The sequence below is a fragment of the Eupeodes corollae genome, chromosome 1 (genome assembly GCF_945859685.1).
Source record: "Eupeodes corollae chromosome 1, idEupCoro1.1, whole genome shotgun sequence".
Taxonomy (NCBI): Eukaryota; Metazoa; Arthropoda; class Insecta; order Diptera; family Syrphidae; genus Eupeodes; species Eupeodes corollae.
The window spans coordinates 158,819,668-158,839,021 of record NC_079147.1 but is presented as its reverse complement, the minus strand read 5'-3'; the positions used below and the strand labels follow the sequence as shown (position 1 = coordinate 158,839,021).

Sequence of the window (19,354 nt, the reverse complement as noted above, 5' to 3'; positions counted from 1 at the left end):
CATATGAGCAGTGTCCTAGCTACGATATTAAAATAGTCCTGGGCGATTTTAATGCCAAGCTCGGAAGGAAGACTTCTTTGGTGAAATAATCGGGAAGAACAGCCTGCACGACAACATTTCCGACAACGGATTCAGGCTCATAGATTTTACTCCGGGCAAAACGTCATGGTAGCCAGTACGCGTTTTCCACACCTCAACATCCAAAAAGGTACTTGGACTTCTCCAGATCAATCTACCGTCAACCAGATTGACCATATTGCGATCGACGCCAGACACGCTTCCAGCATCATGGATGTCCGAACTTTCCGAGGAGCTAACATCGACTCGGACCCCTACCTCATTGTAGCCAAGGTAGCACTTCCGATTTCCAGACCCGAAGCAAAACAGTGAGGTGCTGGGAGAAGGTACAACGTTGAACGGCTACAATCGCCAGAGATCGAAAAATCCTTTTCGGACCGAGTTACAAGTAACCTCTCTCGAAGTTCTCTGCGGCCAACACAATGTATCGAAAACCAGTGGCAACATTGCCAAGATGCAATCAGAGAAGCCGCCTCTGATGTGCTGGGTTTCAAACAGCCACCAACAAGGAACCCCTGGTTTGATGAGGAATGTCGGCAGGCAAAAGCAGCCAAACAACAGGCACGCAAAGAGTTCTCAGAAGGAAAAAGAGAGGGCATGAGAAGCGTGTGGTCGAAGATGTTGAGAGGTTTAAAAGCAGCAATGAAGTTCGAAAGTTTTATGAACAGGTGAAACGAAATTCACAGGTACATAAACCTAGAACCGAAGGCTGCAACGACGAAAGTGGAAACATCATAGTGGAACCGAAGTCAATACTGAGGATATGGAAGGACCACTTCTGCAAAATGTATAACGTCGACGACGATCTGAATTCCGCTGTCAGGCAGGATGATCCATTCGACGAAAGCCAAAAATTCCGTCCTACCGACTTAGACGAAGTAAAGATTGCCATATCCAAGCTGAAGTCTAATAAAGCCGCTGGAGCGGATGGCGTGAATGCCTCACTATTTAAAGCAGCTGGAGATAAATTGGTTAGGAGCATGCACCGACTTATCTGTAAGATACGGTCGGAAGAGAGCATGCCCGATGAATGGAACCTCAGTATTGTTTGCCCGATCCTGAAAAAAGGAGACGCTCTAAACTGCACCAACTATAGAGGAATAAGTCTACTTAACATCGCCTATAAGGTCTTCTCTGCGGTAATATGGGAACGTCTAAAGTTCATGGTCAACAACCTGATAGGTCCTTATCAGTGTGGTTTTAGACCAGGAAAGTCCATAGTTGATCAAATATTCACATTACGGTAGATCCTGGGAAAAACCCAAGAACACCAAATCGACACCCACCATATTTTCATCGATTTCAAGGCCGCATTTGACAGCCATGTCTAGTTTTGTCATCCCTTTGTCCCTTTGTGCAGCATGACTTCACACGTCAACACTACAGGCACTATCTTTCAAAAGTCTGTCCAAATACTAGATGATATAATCGGAAGAACTTAGCGTGATGTCAATGGCGCTTTTGTGAGTATTGAGGCAGAGGCGGCAAAACATGGGTTTAACGGTTAATGAGGGCAAAACAAAGTACATGCTGTCGTCAGAAAGGACATACAACACCGACGTCTTAGTCAAAACGTCACCATCGACAGATGTAACTTTGAGGTAGTCAAGGACTTCGTCTACCTAGGCTCCGCTGTAAACGCAGAAAACAACACCAGCTCTGAGATCAAACGAAGAATAACTCTTGCTTACCGCTGTTTCTTTAAGCTAAGAAAGCAATTGAGAGGAAAAGTCCCACTGTTGCATACACCTAAACTCGCACCTTTCATTAATGCTATGAAAATAAGAGCACTTAAGCATAATTAAATTAAAATGTTAGTTGTGGTTATTTTCAATTTCCTCGAAAATTAGAAAAATTACACTTAAACCTTTTTTGAACTTTTTTTACTCAAATTTTTAGTTTAAAATTAAATTTCATTTAAACTAATAGAACAGAATGTTGGCTTTAAAAAATGTAAAATACTTAATTGTAAGTATTACCGTTATTTTTTAACAAGTTTTCCATTTTAAATAATATTTTTTTTTAATTGCCCCTCCCGCCTAAACGGGGGAAGATAGACCCCCATCCCATAGTAAAAAAATGCTTATTTTAACTGTTCTTAAGAAATCCATATAATATCTTGTCGCCTGAGTTATCGTACTCTTGCCCCCAATATTGTTCTTGCTGCCCATTAAGACATCAAGAATCTACAGAGAGTCTACTACACGTACACTTTAATTTAGCCCTCTTGAATACTTTAGTTGTAATTATAAGAATTCAAATTAAAAGTAAACTTAATTTTAAGCTGAAGTCTACATATATCAAACTATTTTTCCTTACAAATTATAAAAGGTATTCCTAGACGCTCTTCCATGGAACCGTGTACAGTTTCAAAACATTACTTATAATGTGATGTATTTCAACTTTCCAAAAAAATCAGTTGTTTATTTATTTATAAAAATTCCAATCACTAAATGAAATTGTGACTCTAAAATAGACTCAATTCTTTTTTCTCCTATTCTCAAAATACATCATCGACAAATAAAAGAATTCACCCTGTATAAAAGTCGTCAGCATAGACTTCGTGGACTGCAATTTAGACGGAAATCGCATCATGCATATTGTTGTCGTTCACTACCGTCTATATGGACTTGCTTACAAAAATAAAAAAAAAAACCTATAAAAATGGGGAGCTGCAGAAAAAGGGTGAGGACAATAGTCGAAAATTCGCGCATTTCTTCACTCGACTCACCACTGCAAGGGGTAAAATATGAAACCAAAGAAAAAATAAAAACCTACAAAACTATCTATGGCTATCTACCATCTCGACTTTTCGGGGCCGCATATATGGGTGACAATGACGGCTGATGGTTGCGATTTGCAACCTAATGGTAGGTAATGGTACAGGCTAGGTGCACTCTCTTGGGTACTTGCGCTGTTTTGCTGACAATTGAATCCAGCGCATGTGCATCTCCCAAGTACTGAAAATCGGCCTTTCCGTCTTTTGTGCTCGAGGTAAGTGGAAGAAAATTTTATTACTTACGTGAAAATCCCTAAATTATTTTACCAAAACTCAATCATCCAATTTAAAGTTCCAAAGAATACATTTTTAAATAATTTATTACATTCCAACGAATATTTATTTTTCTCTTCTAATAAATAAAATTATGTGAATAGTGCAATTTTGACATCGGGAAAATCAATTTTTCATCGGAAGCCGGCCGGCAGTACCTTGGTAATTTTTTTCAAATCACTATATTCTTCTGATATTATGTTGTCTCAAAAATATAAAGGTTTTTGAGCTTCTTTATTAAAAAACAAAAACATGAAAGTTAATTTTAAAGTGCATTCGAAATGCATAAAAGTTGTTAGCTCCCTTCGCTAATTATCTACTATATGTAGGTAAGGAATGCATTGCCCCCTGCCATGAGTGCACTTATCTAATAAGTTTTCTCGAAGAAAAAGATTCGTTGCACATTGCTGCGAGGTTATGAAACTACATGCTAAAAGTGCTAATATGCATTTGAATACAATTTTTAAGAATTAACGTTTTTCTATAATTGAATTCCAAAAATAAATTTCAAATAAATATTTTTAAAAGAAATTCCTTAAGGGCGGTGCATTGATTTTGGTTGTTGGTTTGATTCTTATCCTGTATCGATTTTCTACCTTTACAAAGATACTATATTCGGGTATCCATTTTAAGTTTTTTTTTTTGAATTCCCATAATCCCAACCTCCGGTTATAGTTACCGCTATATACCTACCTACACCTACTACAACCTACATTTCCGTAGATACATGTATAGATATGTATGTTGTGTGGTGAAATGATGGAAAACGTCGTCATTCGCCATCGCCATCGTTGTCTGCTTAGATTGATTTTTGTCATAAAAATAATTCAGTTTTCTCTTGCCGACTTCGCAGTAATATGATAATTTTGTGACCACATTATCTATTTTAAGTTCAACACCAAGTGCAATTTAAAAATTTATATCACCAGGTATAGTAATTTTTAGATCAATTTAAGAAACTGTTTTTCTTTTTGAAAAATCTATCTTTTTTTTTGAAATTCTTCACAAGTTAACAAATAAATTGCATCAGATATGAATTTTCAAAAATATACATTCATATAAGTTGAAGATATTTTAAATATAAAATCCGAGTGTAAAAGTTGAGGATGGGCGTTTGTATTAATATGTATATAATCTTCTACCCTTGTTTAAGAACTTTAAAGCTGCATGTAGATACTATATGCAGGTTGCAACTGACCTCATTTTTGCAAGTTTCTTCCCTTTTGGAATTTAAAAATTAGTTTTTTTTTTAATTTAACTTTAACCTGTGTGTCATGGAATTAAAAAAGTCCTATTTTTTTTGTGTAGTCAAAGGAAAAAACTAATTTCATCTTTTTGATAATTAAAAAACACATTGGTCGAATTGCAGATATTGATTAGGCAACTGGATTTTGTTTTCAAACCATTAATGGCCGGACAATTATTACGAGTAGAAATTATGTATCTGGATGATATATGCCGGCATAGTTTTGCCGTACACTATTGATCTCCTTATTTTATGTTATTATCTTAACTTTACTACATCTGAATCAGCAACTGATTTTCAATAAAATCAATACAATTTTGAAAAGTATGTTTTAAAAAATATAACCAACAAATGGAGTTCCAGTTTTAAAATTTATGTTTAATGTTATTAAATTTCGATAAATCTTGAAAGGTTTTAAAATTTTAATCAAATCTAAACTTTATTAAGTCTATCTACATTTTTCGTTTTTTAATTTCACATTCATTTTTTCATTTGGCCAGTTTAGATAGATATTTCTTTCTTAAAATATAATTTGGTTTGCTTAGTTCACACAGAGATTTGATATTAAAAATATATCTTTCTACTGAATACGTTATTTTTACAACATTATAATTACAAATTCAAAAAGAAAACATTTATATTTTGAAGGAATATATGACAAAAATATTCATTTAAGTATAACAAACAGTTCATTAAGAAATAGATTGAATTTTAAAACACATAGGATACGTAAAGTAATAAAAAAAGTTACACTTAAATTAAATACAAATACAATACAGATAAGTTAATAAAAAAAATAATAATAAAAAAAAGATATATAATATATAAATTAATAGTAAATAAATAAATAATCAAGCTAATTATTTAGCAACAAAATCTAAAAAAACAAAAGCAGATACTAACTTATTAAAAAAAATATTTAACAAATAATAAATAGTAAATAATAAATAACAAACATCGAATGAAAAATAATAAATAATAAATAATAAATAATAAATAACAAATAACAAATAATAAATAACAAATAATATATAATAAATAATAAACAATAAATAAAAACCATAAATAGTAAATAATAAGTAACTAAAAATAAATAAGTTCAATAATATAATATAAATAAATATGAAATAAATAACAAAAATAAATAAATACATTTTTAAATGTTTAATTGCACTACAAAGGGTTGTCAGAAATATCACAGTTCATTAAGAAATTATCAGTTAATTTTCGAATTCTTGTGCAAATCAATTCAACACTTATTTGATTATGAAGATCATTAGTTGAATGATGTCAGGGTAGATTTAGAGCCATTTTTGAAATTTTGTTTTGTTAGTCAAAGAATTTACTCAAAGTCAAAAACAGGGTGTTTCTTTGAAAAAGAAATCAAAAAACTTAACAGGCTTGCGCTCTTCTACCAAAACGTAAGGGGACTTCGTAGCAAGACTACTGACATTTTTCTTAACTCCCAATTATTTCCACACGACGTATTCGTTTTGACAGAAACGTGGCTTTTTTCAAGCTTTTCCGACACAGAATTTTTTATTCAAGAGTTCGAAGTTTACAGAAACGATCGTCATGTTGGTAATGCAAAGGATTTAGGTGGAGGTGTTCTCATAGCGGTAAAAAATACATATTTCTCTTCTTCTTCTATGTGTTAAGATAATGGTACAGACTAAGACTTTTTTAATTTTAAACTTTTACATTCCTCCAAAAAGTTTGGAGTCTGTTTATAACGTTCTCTCCTTGGCATTAGACTATCTTATAAATTTGTCCCGCTCTGACACCAATATCTTACTTCTAGGTGACTTTAATTTACCACACATTGACTGGATTCCATCCGAAGCTGAATCCTTCTTCTTCACAAATGGAACAATCTATTCTCGATAAAGTCCTTCTTACTGACTTACAGCAAACAAGCTGTATTAAAAACTCAAAAAATCGAATTCTCGATTTAGTCTTTTCTTCTGAGGCTATTAGTACTCTTGTTCTAGAATCTAGATCAGGAATTACTAATATTGACAAATATCACCCCCCTTTGGACATTTTTTTTTACTTAAGTAATCACCTTACTAATCACAGTAATTCTTTTGATTGCTTATATAATTTTGATTTCAGAAGAGCCAATTTCCAGCAGTTGTCAGAAGATTTAACCATTTCGGGAATTTCTGATACACTAGGATTTTCTAACATTGACGAAGCAGTTTCAACTTTTTATAAGATCCTTAATTATTGTTTTGAAAAAAATGTACCGATAAAGAAATCAAGAAATACAAACTTTAGCCATCCTTGGTACACAAAAGAATTGCGTTTACTGCGTAACAAAAGAAATAAGGTATGGTATGGTATCTCAAAACTCTGTCTCCAGTCAACTTCTCTTTTTATGTTGAACTCATTAACCAATTTAAATCTCTTTCCAAATTTTTATATGCTTGTTAAGTTACTGATATGGGCACCTCTTTGAAAGAGAATCCTAAAAATTTTTGGAATTTTGTAAACTCAAAGAAAAAATCAGATGGTTTCCAGTTAACTTCACTTACAAGAACCTTTCGTTAGATAAAACTTTTGATATCTGTAACGCTTTCGCAACGAATTTCCGTGAGTCATTTGTTAATAGCCCTCAAGAAGTTGATGAAGTATATTTTCATAATCTTCACATTTTTTCGCAAACTAGCTGTAGTCACATACCTGTGCTACAGAGTACGGTCCTTGATCTTTTATCTGCGTTAAATAATGACTGCTCAGCCGGTCCTGATGGTATTCCTCCGATAGTACTAAAAAAGTGTAGTAATGCTTTAGTTGAACCCCTTACGTTTTTATTCAAACTTTCTCTAAAAACAGGCAAATTTCCCAGTATATGGAAGAAGTCATTTCTAACACCAATTTTCAAGAAAGGTAACAAGTCGGATATAAGCAACTACAGGCCCATTGCAAAGCTTTCTTGCATTCCTAAAGTATTTGAACAAGTTGTTTGTGAAAGCGTAGCATATTTTAGTAAAAATATCATTTGCGAACAGCAACATGGATTTGTGAAAAAAAGATCAACCGTTACTAATCTCCTCACATTCTCAAACATATGTTCAAACGCTTTAGAACAAGGATATGAAGTTGACTGTGTATACACTGACTTTTCTAAAGCTTTTGACCAACTTAGCCACGGAATTATTTTATTTAAACTTAAGGCTCTTGGTTTTCCACCATTTTTCTTAGCTTGGATTAAGTCATACCTTAAAAACAGATCCTACGAGGTAAAATTTAGAAATTGTCATTCTGAACCTTTTGTTGATCAATCTAGTGTTCCCCAGGGAAGCCATATTGGCCCTTTTCTGTTCATCCTGTCTATTAACGATGTATCGTCATGTCTACGCTCAAGTGAACTTCTTATTTTTGCTGACGATATGAAGATTTTCAAAACAATAAAGTCAAACCATGATCGTATTCTTTTACAAGCCGACATTGATAGTTTAACATTTTGGTGTGGGAAAAATAGCCTTTTACTCAACCCTTTAAAATGCCAGAATATAACTTTCACTAAAAAACTAATCAGTAACGTATTTGCCTACTGTATATCACAGCAAAAACTCTGTCGTGTCTCCACATTTAAAGATTTAGGTGTACATTTCTGTTCCAACTTAGAGTTTACACATTACATTAATGTTATTGTTAATAAGACAAGTTCTATGCTTGGTTTTATAAAACGCTGGGCAAAGGAGTTCAATGATCCCTATGTTACCCTTTCTTTGTATAATTGCCATGTTCGTCCTCATCTTGAATATGCTTCGCAGGTATGGACTCCCTATTACGAAATTCATAGAAAACGTATTGAATCAATTCAACATAATTTCATTCGCTTTGCCCTAAAAGGTCTTCCTTGGGAAGATCCCTATGACCTGCCTCCCTATGAACATCGTATTCTACTTCTTCAAATGCAATCTCTCCATCAAAGGCGTGTTAATAATGACTTAGTATTTTTTCATCAACTCATTAATGGTGAAATTGATGCACCTTATTTGCTATCTTGTGTACATTTGAATTACCGGGCGGAACTCATCACCTGCGCACATTTGATTTTAAACATATTGACTTCCATAGAACTAAATATGGCAAGAATGAAGCTTTAAGTCGAATGAGCATTTTATATAACTTAAACTGTTCATCGATAGATTTAAATTTAATTAAGGTGGGATTAAAGTCATTGTTTAGAACCAGTGCTGCACTATCGTGAACGTTCTCATTTTATTTTTTGTTTAATAGTTAAATGCTAATTTTGTTTTGTATTTTGTGAGTGTGTTAGGCTATATTTGTGTTATTTTTTACTAACAACTAACACATGCACTTATGATGAGCCTCTGATCGTAGTTTGACGCTTGCTATAAGCTTACTACTTTCTGAAATTCTGAAGTGTAAAAAAAAACTTGGAGTTCTTTAATATAGGAGATTGCGCAATTACCCCACACCTGACATCCATACAACTACATTGCTTGGAACACAGCCTTTTGTATAATGATCTTGTTTTCAGTACTTAGATGCGATTTTCTATTCTATTCTATTCTATTTATAAGCGGGTATAACATTTTAATTGCAATATTAACCTTTTTAATTATTTTACTAATATTATGTTCTTTAAAGATAAGCCGCTTGTCAAGGTTTATTCCTAGATATTGCACATTAGACTCCCATTTTATAATAGAACCGTCGACTTCCAGCTCATTACTGGGAACAATCGCTTTCTTTTTCTCGTGAAAAAGATTGATTTTATCTTTCCAGCATTAAGTTTAATTTTCCATTTGTGATAATATCTCATTAAAATATGAAGTGCATTTTGAAGATTGGTCTTAATTTTGAGACCAACCTCATCCGAAGAGAGTATGCAGGTGTAATCTGCATTAATCCCTGATTCACAATACGGAAGCTGTGGAAAGTCGGACTTGTACACATAATATAAGACAGGACCGAGAACTGAGCCTTGAGGGATACCATACTGAATATTAACTAACACGGATTTACATTTATTAACGTACACTTGAAAACATCTTTCCGATAAAATCTTTGAACGTTTTTTTTTTTAATTTTAACTTTAACCTGTGTCAAGGAATTGAAAATGTCCTATTTTTGTGTAGTCAAAGGGAAAAACGGTTTTCATCTATTAGTTAATTAAAACACATTGGTTGGATTGCATATATTGATTAGGCAATTAGATTTTGAATCAGCAACCGATTTTCAATAAAAATCAATAAAATTTTGAACAGCAGTTGCAGTTTTTTGTTTAATGTTATCAAATAAATCTTGGAAGGTTTTAAATTTTTAATCAAATCTAAACTTTATTAAGTCTATCTACATATGTATGTATATGTATGTACATTTTTCGATTTTTAATTTCACATTTATTTTTTTTTTATTTGGCCAATTTATATTTCTAAGATTTCTGGGAAATTTCTTACACGGATTGGCAGAGCAGTTTAATGAATAATAATAAATAAATTAGCTCTGCATTTCTATTCAATTGTTTAGACTTGTTCGATAAAGAATTGTTTAGAACTCGATTCAATTAAAATTCTTTTTTCAGATTATTGACAGCAAACTTACGAAATTCTGCTAATATTTCTGAGAGTACGGACATTTCTGAGATTTTTCTTTATTATCAAGTAAGTTAAATTACAATAATAATATTTGTATAAAATCTAGTTACCAGGACTATCAGCTAGATACATATGTAAAATATATCGGAAAAATAGAGCATAAGTTGTATATAGAAAATTAGGATAATGTGTGTTAGTTGTAGGAGTTATATAACTACGAAGATAAATATGTTAATATGTGTTACTTATACATACCGGTCAAAAGTTTGAGACCACCTCCGAAATTTGAGAAATATCGAGTTTTAACCTCTAAACTGAAGTTTCAGGAAAGAAGTTAATATGTGAAACAAGTGAAGAGCATGTCGAGTTGTAAATGATAGAAAAATATAAACTAGGTTTGTATTAAACATAAATTATTAATTTAAAATACCAATAAAAGCTCTAAATTGAGTTTTCATCAAAAAACCTTCCTTTAAAATCAATAATTTTTTTACAATTCTGGGCAATCTTCTTAGGTTTTGTATTTTTTCTAGTGGGATATTATTCCAGCAATTTTGTTGATTGATTATTCACAGTCTCAAATAAATATAAATTGGATCAAATCGAGTATTATATACAAAATCCTAAATATGCAAATTTTACATTTTTTTACCCTTTAATATTACCCAGTCCAAAAACCCAAAAACCCAATACTGTTTTTTTTTTTACCTTTTTTCACAAAATTCCTCATAATTTACAGAAAAGGATTAATATCTGGATTTTTTCACTTGCTCCTTTTATGAATGGTCTAAGTTAACAATGCATGTAAATTAATTCTATATTCATTCATAAACCCAAGCGCCAGGTACAAATAAAGCTACCCTTTGAAGGTGGTCTAAAACTTTTGACCCGTAGTGTATTAGATTAAATTATCAATGTTTAGTAATCGACGTATCTTAAAAGTAGTGTTTATATTAGATTCAGAAAGTGTTTTAAGTTAATCAATAAATGAACAGTTTTGTAAAGTGTTAGTAATTTGGTCGACCTCGTGACATACGAGGAAGTGATCCATGGTAAGACTGGTGTTTGTATTGCAAAGATGACAGGGTAAAGGTGTAGTTTTGTTAAGCATATGGTTATGCGTTAAGTTAGTGTGTCCCATGCGTAGTCGAAGAAAACATCTCATCATATCATCATAAATTTGAAGCAGTTCAGTGGATAAAGTATGTGTTCTAATGATGGGTTAAGTCTTGATTAAAGTTGGTTATAGTTATTCCATTCTTCTTTCCTTTTAGGGCCGGTTATAGCTATCAGTAAAATCCATCAATACAAATTTTGTTTTCAGTTTTGAACATGTTACAGATTTATTTCTAGCGAAAGATTGATGTAATAAGATGAATCCTAGTGTTTTTTTTTTGAAACGATGCATTTAAAGTTTTATTTAATTTACAAATTCATTTTAATTTTTTTTAATGATGACATTTCATTTTACTGACCAGCTGACTGTCAAAAGCCAAACAAATTTCGTTTTACTGTTGGTGTTCCAATTTCTTACTGGTGCGATCACATCATTAAAAATATTACTGATGAAAGCAACAGTACAAAAAAGGTTTTGAGCTGAGGCGTAAAGTTCGATGTTATGATCGATAGAAAATAACATTTAATGACGAAATTTACTGATTTTTATAAACGCTCATCAGTAAAACATTTCAAATTCCTCCTGTTTTTTAGCTGCTATGTCGGCTTCCTCGTTACCAAGTATCCCTACGTGGCCAGGTACCCACATAATCTCTTATATACTGTACACTTGGAGTTTTGTTGTTGACATTTTTTATTGCAGACAGACGTTTATAGACCGTCGGTGCATATAACAATTTTTTTTTGAAATTCTTGATTTTTATAGCTTTGCTGCTTTTGTTTCAGCAGAAAAAACAAAACCAATATTGTGGCAGAAGTCCATTCATTATTAGGTTTTTATTTTCCTCGACTATAGCAAAGATAGTGAGGTGTTCTGTAAACAAAAAGGTCCATTTTCTCTTTTGTATTTGTGTGCTGTACAGTACTCTGTAAGTTTGGTTGTTTGTGTAGTCTTTGTGTGTGCAGGTGAGGTCAATAATTAACGATGATTCGGAAAGTTTTCTGGGATCGAATGTCAAACGAAATGTCCATTGTTCGAGCAATATTAAGCGCATTGTAGATTGTAGAGGGAACACTTTTCCGGGATAGGGTACGTTTAGCATAATTTGTAACTGTAACTGGGGACTTAGGTGCGGATATTAACTTTAGAATAAGAAGACATGTTAGGCAGTTGAATCTTTTTTCGATGGAAGGAAGGCCAGCTTCGGCTAGGAATTTTTTTAGGGGAGTTGTTTAAAACAGTTTGAGACAGCATCTGATGGCTGAATGATATTGCGGTTTTATTAATTGAAGCGAACTCTTGCAGCATTTTTCATAGATAACTATAGGCTCTAGTCGATCTTCGATAAAATTGTTGCTACGATGACTCGGATGATGGTGTTCATGTGTGAAAAGCTTTTGTTTGAACATAAATATTTAATTACATTTAACCTGGTAACTAAGTGGAATCAGTTTTGAGCAACTTGTTTTCTTAAAAATGTGTATTATTTGTGTTATTTCGGTTAATATGGTTAGAAACGTGTAAGTAATATCGGAAATGTTTTTACATTATGACATAATAATAAAGAAATACAAATACAAAGAATGATGAATAGTAGAAAATTTTGTTAAAATTTCACTTAGCTCATTAAATGCTATTATAAAATTTATCACCGAGAGGGGTGATCCTTGAAGGATACCATTCTCGACGTTATTTACAGCTAAATAAACATTGTTAAATTTGACTCTAAATTTTCTATTTGTTAAAAAAGATATTATGTATATATTGAAGCATTTTTGGACCAATCTTCCAATCGATTAGCTTCTTTATTACAATATGTATTCCAATTTTGTCAAAAATTAACATAACTGAGATATGGTTCTTAGGAGAAAAGGCGGATGTGATAAAATCGTCAACGTTTAGGAGAGTGTCAGTTGTCGATAGATCGCTTTTAAAAGCTACTTGATTTGCGTTCGTAAGATTATTTTTATCTAAATACCATAGAAGTTGTTTTGAAATAATTGTTTTATAGATATTTTCCTGCACAAGGCAGTAAAGAAACTGGGCAATATCCGCTCACTACATTAATAGACTCATAGCTGTTTCACACCAAACCCAAAACCCGAAAATCGTTCGCACCGAACATGAACACGTTTCCATTTGACATTTAAATTTGTTTAACACCGGCTGTTAAATTTCGTATTGATGAAAAAATTTGTGAGTGAAAAGTTTTGTTCTTCTCAGGTTATTTGTGTAAATAAAATGAATTCTAACCAATTCAAATTGATATCAACGTAACACTAGCTCGTCTCGAAGAAGAGTTTCAACTAAAGTTCTGAAATCAGTACTACTAATAGTTTATTAAATTTTTTGTCGCGTTCGCGATTCACTTTTGTTTATTTTCGGTACGCGATATTATGTCCTCCGAAACGCACGTGAAGACTATTTTTATAGATATGATTGAATTTGAACTTTATGCAGCGGTACAAAATTACAAATTGACTCTTTGATGTTAGGAACACACCTAAATTGCTTAGACAACATTGAGTGATTTTAATTTAATATGAACTTTATTGAATAGAAATGAAGTTCAAATTGACTCTAGAAAACGTTTGTATGGGAAATAGAAAACTGCTGTTTTAAGGGTTGTCCCGAAAATTATTCGATTTTTTCTTTTAATCCTTCCCTAGACCTCCGCGAACATTTCAAGATTATGATAAGATAAATCCGTTCAGCCGTTTTAGAGTTTTATTGAGACTAACGAACAGCAATTCATTTCATTTTCTATGGGATGAAATTAATTTAAAACCAATATTTTTAATTTTTGAAAAGATATTTGCGGCGAAAATCAATGTTTACCATGTTTAAATAATGCCTTTTTTCTAGGTTTTTTTTTCTAAAAACCTGTCAATTCGATTTTTCCCAAAATGTAACCAGATGCCAAAAAAAGTAACATAAAATTTATGTTGGAGATAAAATCATTTTTGTTTGTAAAAAACAATTATTTTTTAGAGGTAACAATAATTAGCTTTTAGAGGTAAAAATAATTGTTTACACTCCCCAGGCTCCTTGACTTGTATTTTGTGTTTTAAAGAAATATTACTTATTCCTTTGGCGATTTGTAAAGAAACCCTTTTACATAGAACATCATATGTGATTATACAGATAGTGAATAAGTCACATAGTAATAAAGTTCAGCTTTTAGCATGATGAACTGTCATTTTGACAAAAGTAGACCCAACTTGTGAGTAAGGTACATTTTTTTTGATAACTTTCCAGTCAACTTTCTATTAAAATTGCCTATATTGGCATTCAATTTTTGGCAACTGTCCAATCAAACAAAATAAACTTACCTTACTTTCAAGTCCTTTATGTCGTCTGAACCTGCCCAGTGTAAACGATCTGCAGTCCAATGTAAAAGACAGGAATCATACATTTTAAAATCTCTTTCACCACTACATACCGCTTAATTTTGAGAGCTTTCATTTGGCGCATTCACAAAGCTAGTTACTACGTAGTCAAAATTCAACTAGCTCTGTGAATGCAAAGTTGAACCACAACCTAATCAATCAGAAACTGTCATATTAATGACACATACGAATATATAAATAAGAAACATTTATGTTTTCAGAACTTTAAATATGTAGTTTTTTTCTTTACAAATTCATTAAAACTAAATAGATTTGTATTTGTATTTAAATACCGAAAGATTCATTTCATTTTGAATTCTTGTGTCCTCACCGAGCAGCTGATTGTAAAACGTCAAAACCAGTGTGCACTAACTTTGTAGCCTAAATTTTTACACTACATCGGAGGGGAAATTTCAACTTCTTTTGTAGTTATAGATTTAGCCAATCAGAAACCCTTGACTATTATTGGATTAAATGATATTCTAGTCCAAAATCCATTTTTATCAACTTATTTGTTGTAAAAAATTGGCACTTTGATTTTTAGCAAACCTTTTTGGAAAAATCAAAGTGTCAATTTTGTACAATAAATAAAATAAAATAGATAATCTAAACAAACTATACTAAAAAAACGCTGTTCTTCGATGCTTAAAATTATTTTACTTGTAAGAACCTTTGATCGATTTTTCTTCTCGACTTTAAACCAATTTCGTATCACGTCACAATTTTGATTTAGATCTGTCAAAAAACAAATTTCCCCTGTATAATATATTAATTGATTTATTTTTAATTTAAAATCAAATCTGCAGATCTGGAATTGTCTGTAAATTTACCCCTTTTTGGACTAGTACGATACAATTATAAAAAAAAATGTAAAGCTGGAAATTTGACAGATATACCGCACTAGTTAATGCGTACACAAAGTAACACTGATTCAATGACATGAAATCAGAACAATTTTAATCGTGTTCCATGCGCCACAAAAAATCAATTTTTAATGAAAATTTGAATTTTTCCATTGAAACCCCTATAAGAAATCTCTTGTTCTACAAATCACTGTTAGACATAATTGCCTTATATTAATAGTCAAGCTAAATTCTTGGCTAAACATTCAATTATATGCGTTTTATAACTTCTTGAAAACCACATGTCTAAAAAACACACTTTGCATAGGCTTAGAAACACAACTGTTGATGGATAAATGAATATGTTTTTAAATTACATCTGCCTATTTTTAACTTAAAATAAAATTGTTTAAAAGTATTTCTAGATTTAAAAAATCTGACCATTAAAAACGAATTTGGAATATTGAGTTTTGAATTATTGAAAGAAAAAAAATATCCATAGGTATAATTTCTGTCTCATTACAGATATTCTTTGAGAGTGCCTTTAAGGACGATTCCAATTAAACAAACCAGTAGCAGCTAAACAAAACGAAAAACATTGCTCTGCATAAAATTTTCTAATTAAATTTAAAACAAATCAAAACTCTTTTAGTTAATTTTTAATTTAATTTTTGTGAATATTGCTCAGTATCAATAAGAAGTCATGGGCAAAGAGAAGGTTCATATCAATATTGTGGTTATTGGCCACGTAGATTCTGGTAAATCAACAACTACTGGCCATTTAATCTACAAATGCGGTGGCATTGATAAGAGAACCATTGAAAAATTCGAAAAGGAAGCCCAAGAAATGGGCAAGGGCTCCTTCAAGTATGCCTGGGTCTTGGACAAACTAAAGGCCGAACGTGAACGTGGTATTACCATTGATATTGCCCTATGGAAATTTGAAACAGCTAAGTACTATGTTACAATTATTGATGCACCTGGACATCGTGATTTCATTAAGAACATGATTACTGGTACTTCGCAAGCTGATTGTGCTGTGCTAATTGTCGCCGCTGGTACTGGTGAGTTTGAGGCTGGTATCTCAAAGAATGGGCAGACCAGAGAGCATGCTCTTCTGGCATTTACTTTGGGTGTAAAGCAATTGATTGTTGGTGTTAATAAGATGGACTCTACTGAGCCTGGATATAGTGAGTCACGTTACGAGGAAATCAAGAAAGAAGTTTCATCGTACATTAAGAAAATCGGCTATAATCCTGCATCGGTTGCATTTGTACCAATTTCTGGCTGGCATGGTGATAATATGTTAGAACCATCGGAAAAGATGCCCTGGTTCAAAGGATGGACTGTCGAACGTAAAGAGGGTAAAGTTGAAGGAAAGTGCTTAATCGATGCTTTGGATGCCATTTTACCACCACAGCGACCAACCGACAAGCCATTACGTTTGCCTCTTCAGGATGTTTACAAAATCGGTGGTATTGGAACTGTACCAGTAGGTCGTGTTGAAACTGGACTTCTTAAACCAGGTAAATATTATAAGGTTTCGCTGATGATTTGAAAAGTGTAAAAATTACGTTTAATTTTAAACTCTTTTTTTTTGGTTAGGAATGGTTGTTAATTTTGCTCCAGTCAATCTTGTTACTGAAGTCAAGTCAGTTGAAATGCATCACGAGGCTTTGTCCGAAGCTTTGCCCGGTGATAATGTGGGTTTCAATGTTAAGAACGTTTCCGTAAAGGAATTGCGTCGTGGATATGTGGCTGGTGATTCTAAGAACTGTCCACCTAGGGGAGCAGCTGACTTTACTGCTCAGGTAAACCAAAACAAAAATACGAAATACGATTTTTTTTAATCAGAAATCAATTTTACTTTACAGGTAATTGTTCTTAATCATCCAGGACAGATAGCAAACGGCTATACACCAGTTCTTGATTGTCACACTGCTCATATTGCTTGCAAATTTTCCGAAATAAAGGAGAAATGTGACCGTCGTACTGGCAAGACCACTGAAACTGATCCGAAATCGATTAAGTCTGGTGATGCGGCAATTATTATTTTGGTTCCAACCAAACCATTATGCGTTGAAAGTTTCCAAGAATTTCCGCCGTTGGGACGTTTTGCTGTACGTGACATGCGACAAACTGTCGCTGTTGGTGTCATCAAATCAGTCAATTTCAAAGAAACCACTTCGGGCAAAGTAACAAAAGCCGCCGAGAAGGCACAAAAGAAGAAATAACTAGAGTGCCACCAGAATAACGACAACATTGAACTTATTAATTATATTAATAATAATAATACAAATATTCTTCATATTGATAATAATAATACAAAAATATATGATTTCCAATATCACCGACAGCTGCAATTCATTGTCGGTATCATAATCGACAATGCAGCAGTGATGCACTCCATCCCAAGAACCCTTTATTCTGCATCTGCATTATCATCACCATTGACACCAAAACCAAGACGTTTTTTGGAGTTCCCATCATTGGATAATTCGCTGAAGTTGGGAAGAAACGCAGAAATTATTGGAATATCTAGCAGACGCGGCAGTAGAAGCAAAACAACGTCGAACACAGATTCAGCAATTATAATTCATACAATTATACTCTTAGACATAATAATGTGCTTGAATTTTATTATATACTATATATATCTATATCTGTACCGCCATCGCAAGTCATTTCGTAGGAAACCAATCGTAGAAATCATAAATACTCGTAATCATTATCTAAACTACTATCCATCCCAAAATCATGACACAAATCAAATGGCAGTTGCTATTTAAATATTAAAATCATTCATTTGTGTTTTATACTTTTCATCATTGTTACTCTTCTCATCATCATCATTGATCATGACCATCACCATCAACATCAAATATCATTAATAAATTGTTTTGTTTTATATTACTCATTTTATTATATTGTTATCATCGTAATGTGTCGTCCTCAATCATTTCGCGCATCATTAAATTATTATATACGGTCCCAAAAGCAATTGAGTGCAATTTGTACGTTTTGTTAACTTTTAAGTACTAATTATTATCGAACTTTGTTTTTATTAAAAAAAGAAAAAGAAAAAATAAGAAGAAAACTGAAAATTATTAAGCAAATAATAATCAAGTGTTTTACATAAAGTTCCCTGCAAGGAAGCAAAATATATGTAAAAGCTATTCTCATATAAAATATGTATCTATCTTTAGATTGTAAACAAGAATTTAATTCTTCACTCATCAGTAAAAAACAAAAAACAAAATTAACACAAACTGCAATATTTTTATTGACTTAAAGTTTATTAATGTTGCAGAACATGAGAAAAACACACAGAGTTGCTTTTAAAATAAAAGAACTATACAATTCGGCAATTAAAAGTTTATTAAGAGAAAAGTTTACCAATAAAAACAAAAGGCTTAAAAATAATAAAACTAAATTCTTTTATTTAATTGTGGACAAAATATTTAATAAGTTTGATATTTTGAATTAATTTTTGATTTCAAATGTTTTTTTATTAATTTTATTATTGCAATCTTTTACATTTTAAAAACTTTCACTGGTATACAAAATGTTGTTCTTGGCAATCAAATTGCACTATTGCAATCGGTTTTCATAGCCTTCATCTCGTAAGGCTTTTGAGATAATACTTTCTATAATTCAAAAAAAGATATACAAGTCTTTTTGAAGCCAGCTAAATTCATTCGTACTATATACTTACTTGCTTACAGGGTTGCTCTGTCATTGACTATACTGCCTTGTAAAAGGTGAATGGCTGAATATCGTAAACTAACTACTCAATGCACCAGCCTATCTATGTCTCCTGTGAGTTTAAACCTCAAGTAAGTTTTATTAGAACTCGCGAAGAAAATTTTAATACAAGGCTTCGTTGGAACGAAAAAAAAGTGAAGTTTACAAAAGTAACTTAAATCAGTATTCAGCTAATTTGCTAAATTAAATAACGCCCACAATAGATGTAACTACAAATTTTGCAGGGCTGGACGGCATACCAGCTGAGTTCTACAAGAACGCCACCTTGCAGTTTTTAGAATTTATTTTA

At 32.3% G+C, this 19,354-nt stretch overlaps 2 protein-coding genes across 3 annotated transcripts in view; both read left to right on the top strand.

The window, feature by feature from the left end:
- LOC129953686 (nucleolar protein 16) overlaps positions 1 to 19,354 on the top strand; it is a 77,376-nt gene that overhangs the window by 9,612 nt on the left and 48,410 nt on the right. The window lies entirely within an intron of this gene.
- Positions 3,153 to 18,559, top strand: LOC129953678 (elongation factor 1-alpha 2). Of its 2 annotated transcripts, none has more exons than XM_056067008.1 (4): positions 3,153 to 3,292; positions 15,826 to 16,826; positions 16,906 to 17,111; positions 17,175 to 18,559. In XM_056067008.1, the coding sequence occupies exons 2-4, from the start codon at positions 16,004 to 16,006 to the stop codon at positions 17,532 to 17,534; spliced, it is 1,389 nt and encodes a 462-aa protein (XP_055922983.1). In that variant the 5' UTR covers positions 3,153 to 3,292; positions 15,826 to 16,003; the 3' UTR covers positions 17,535 to 18,559. The 2 variants fall into 2 exon arrangements, with proteins under 2 accessions (XP_055922983.1, XP_055922982.1); XM_056067007.1 differs by lacking the exon at positions 3,153 to 3,292 and adding an exon at positions 3,916 to 4,059.

What these genes read in the sequence shown, in the direction of transcription:
- LOC129953678 (XM_056067008.1), top strand. Translation starts at nt 16,004, where the DNA reads ATGGGCAAAGAGAAGGTTCATATCAATATTGTGGTTATTGGCCACGTA. An exon ending in AACTGGACTTCTTAAACCAG is followed by an intron (nt 16,827 to 16,905) that starts GTAAATATTATA and finishes TTTTTTGGTTAG; the next exon opens with GAATGGTTGTTAATTTTGCT. An exon ending in CAGCTGACTTTACTGCTCAG is followed by an intron (nt 17,112 to 17,174) that starts GTAAACCAAAAC and finishes TTTACTTTACAG; the next exon opens with GTAATTGTTCTTAATCATCC.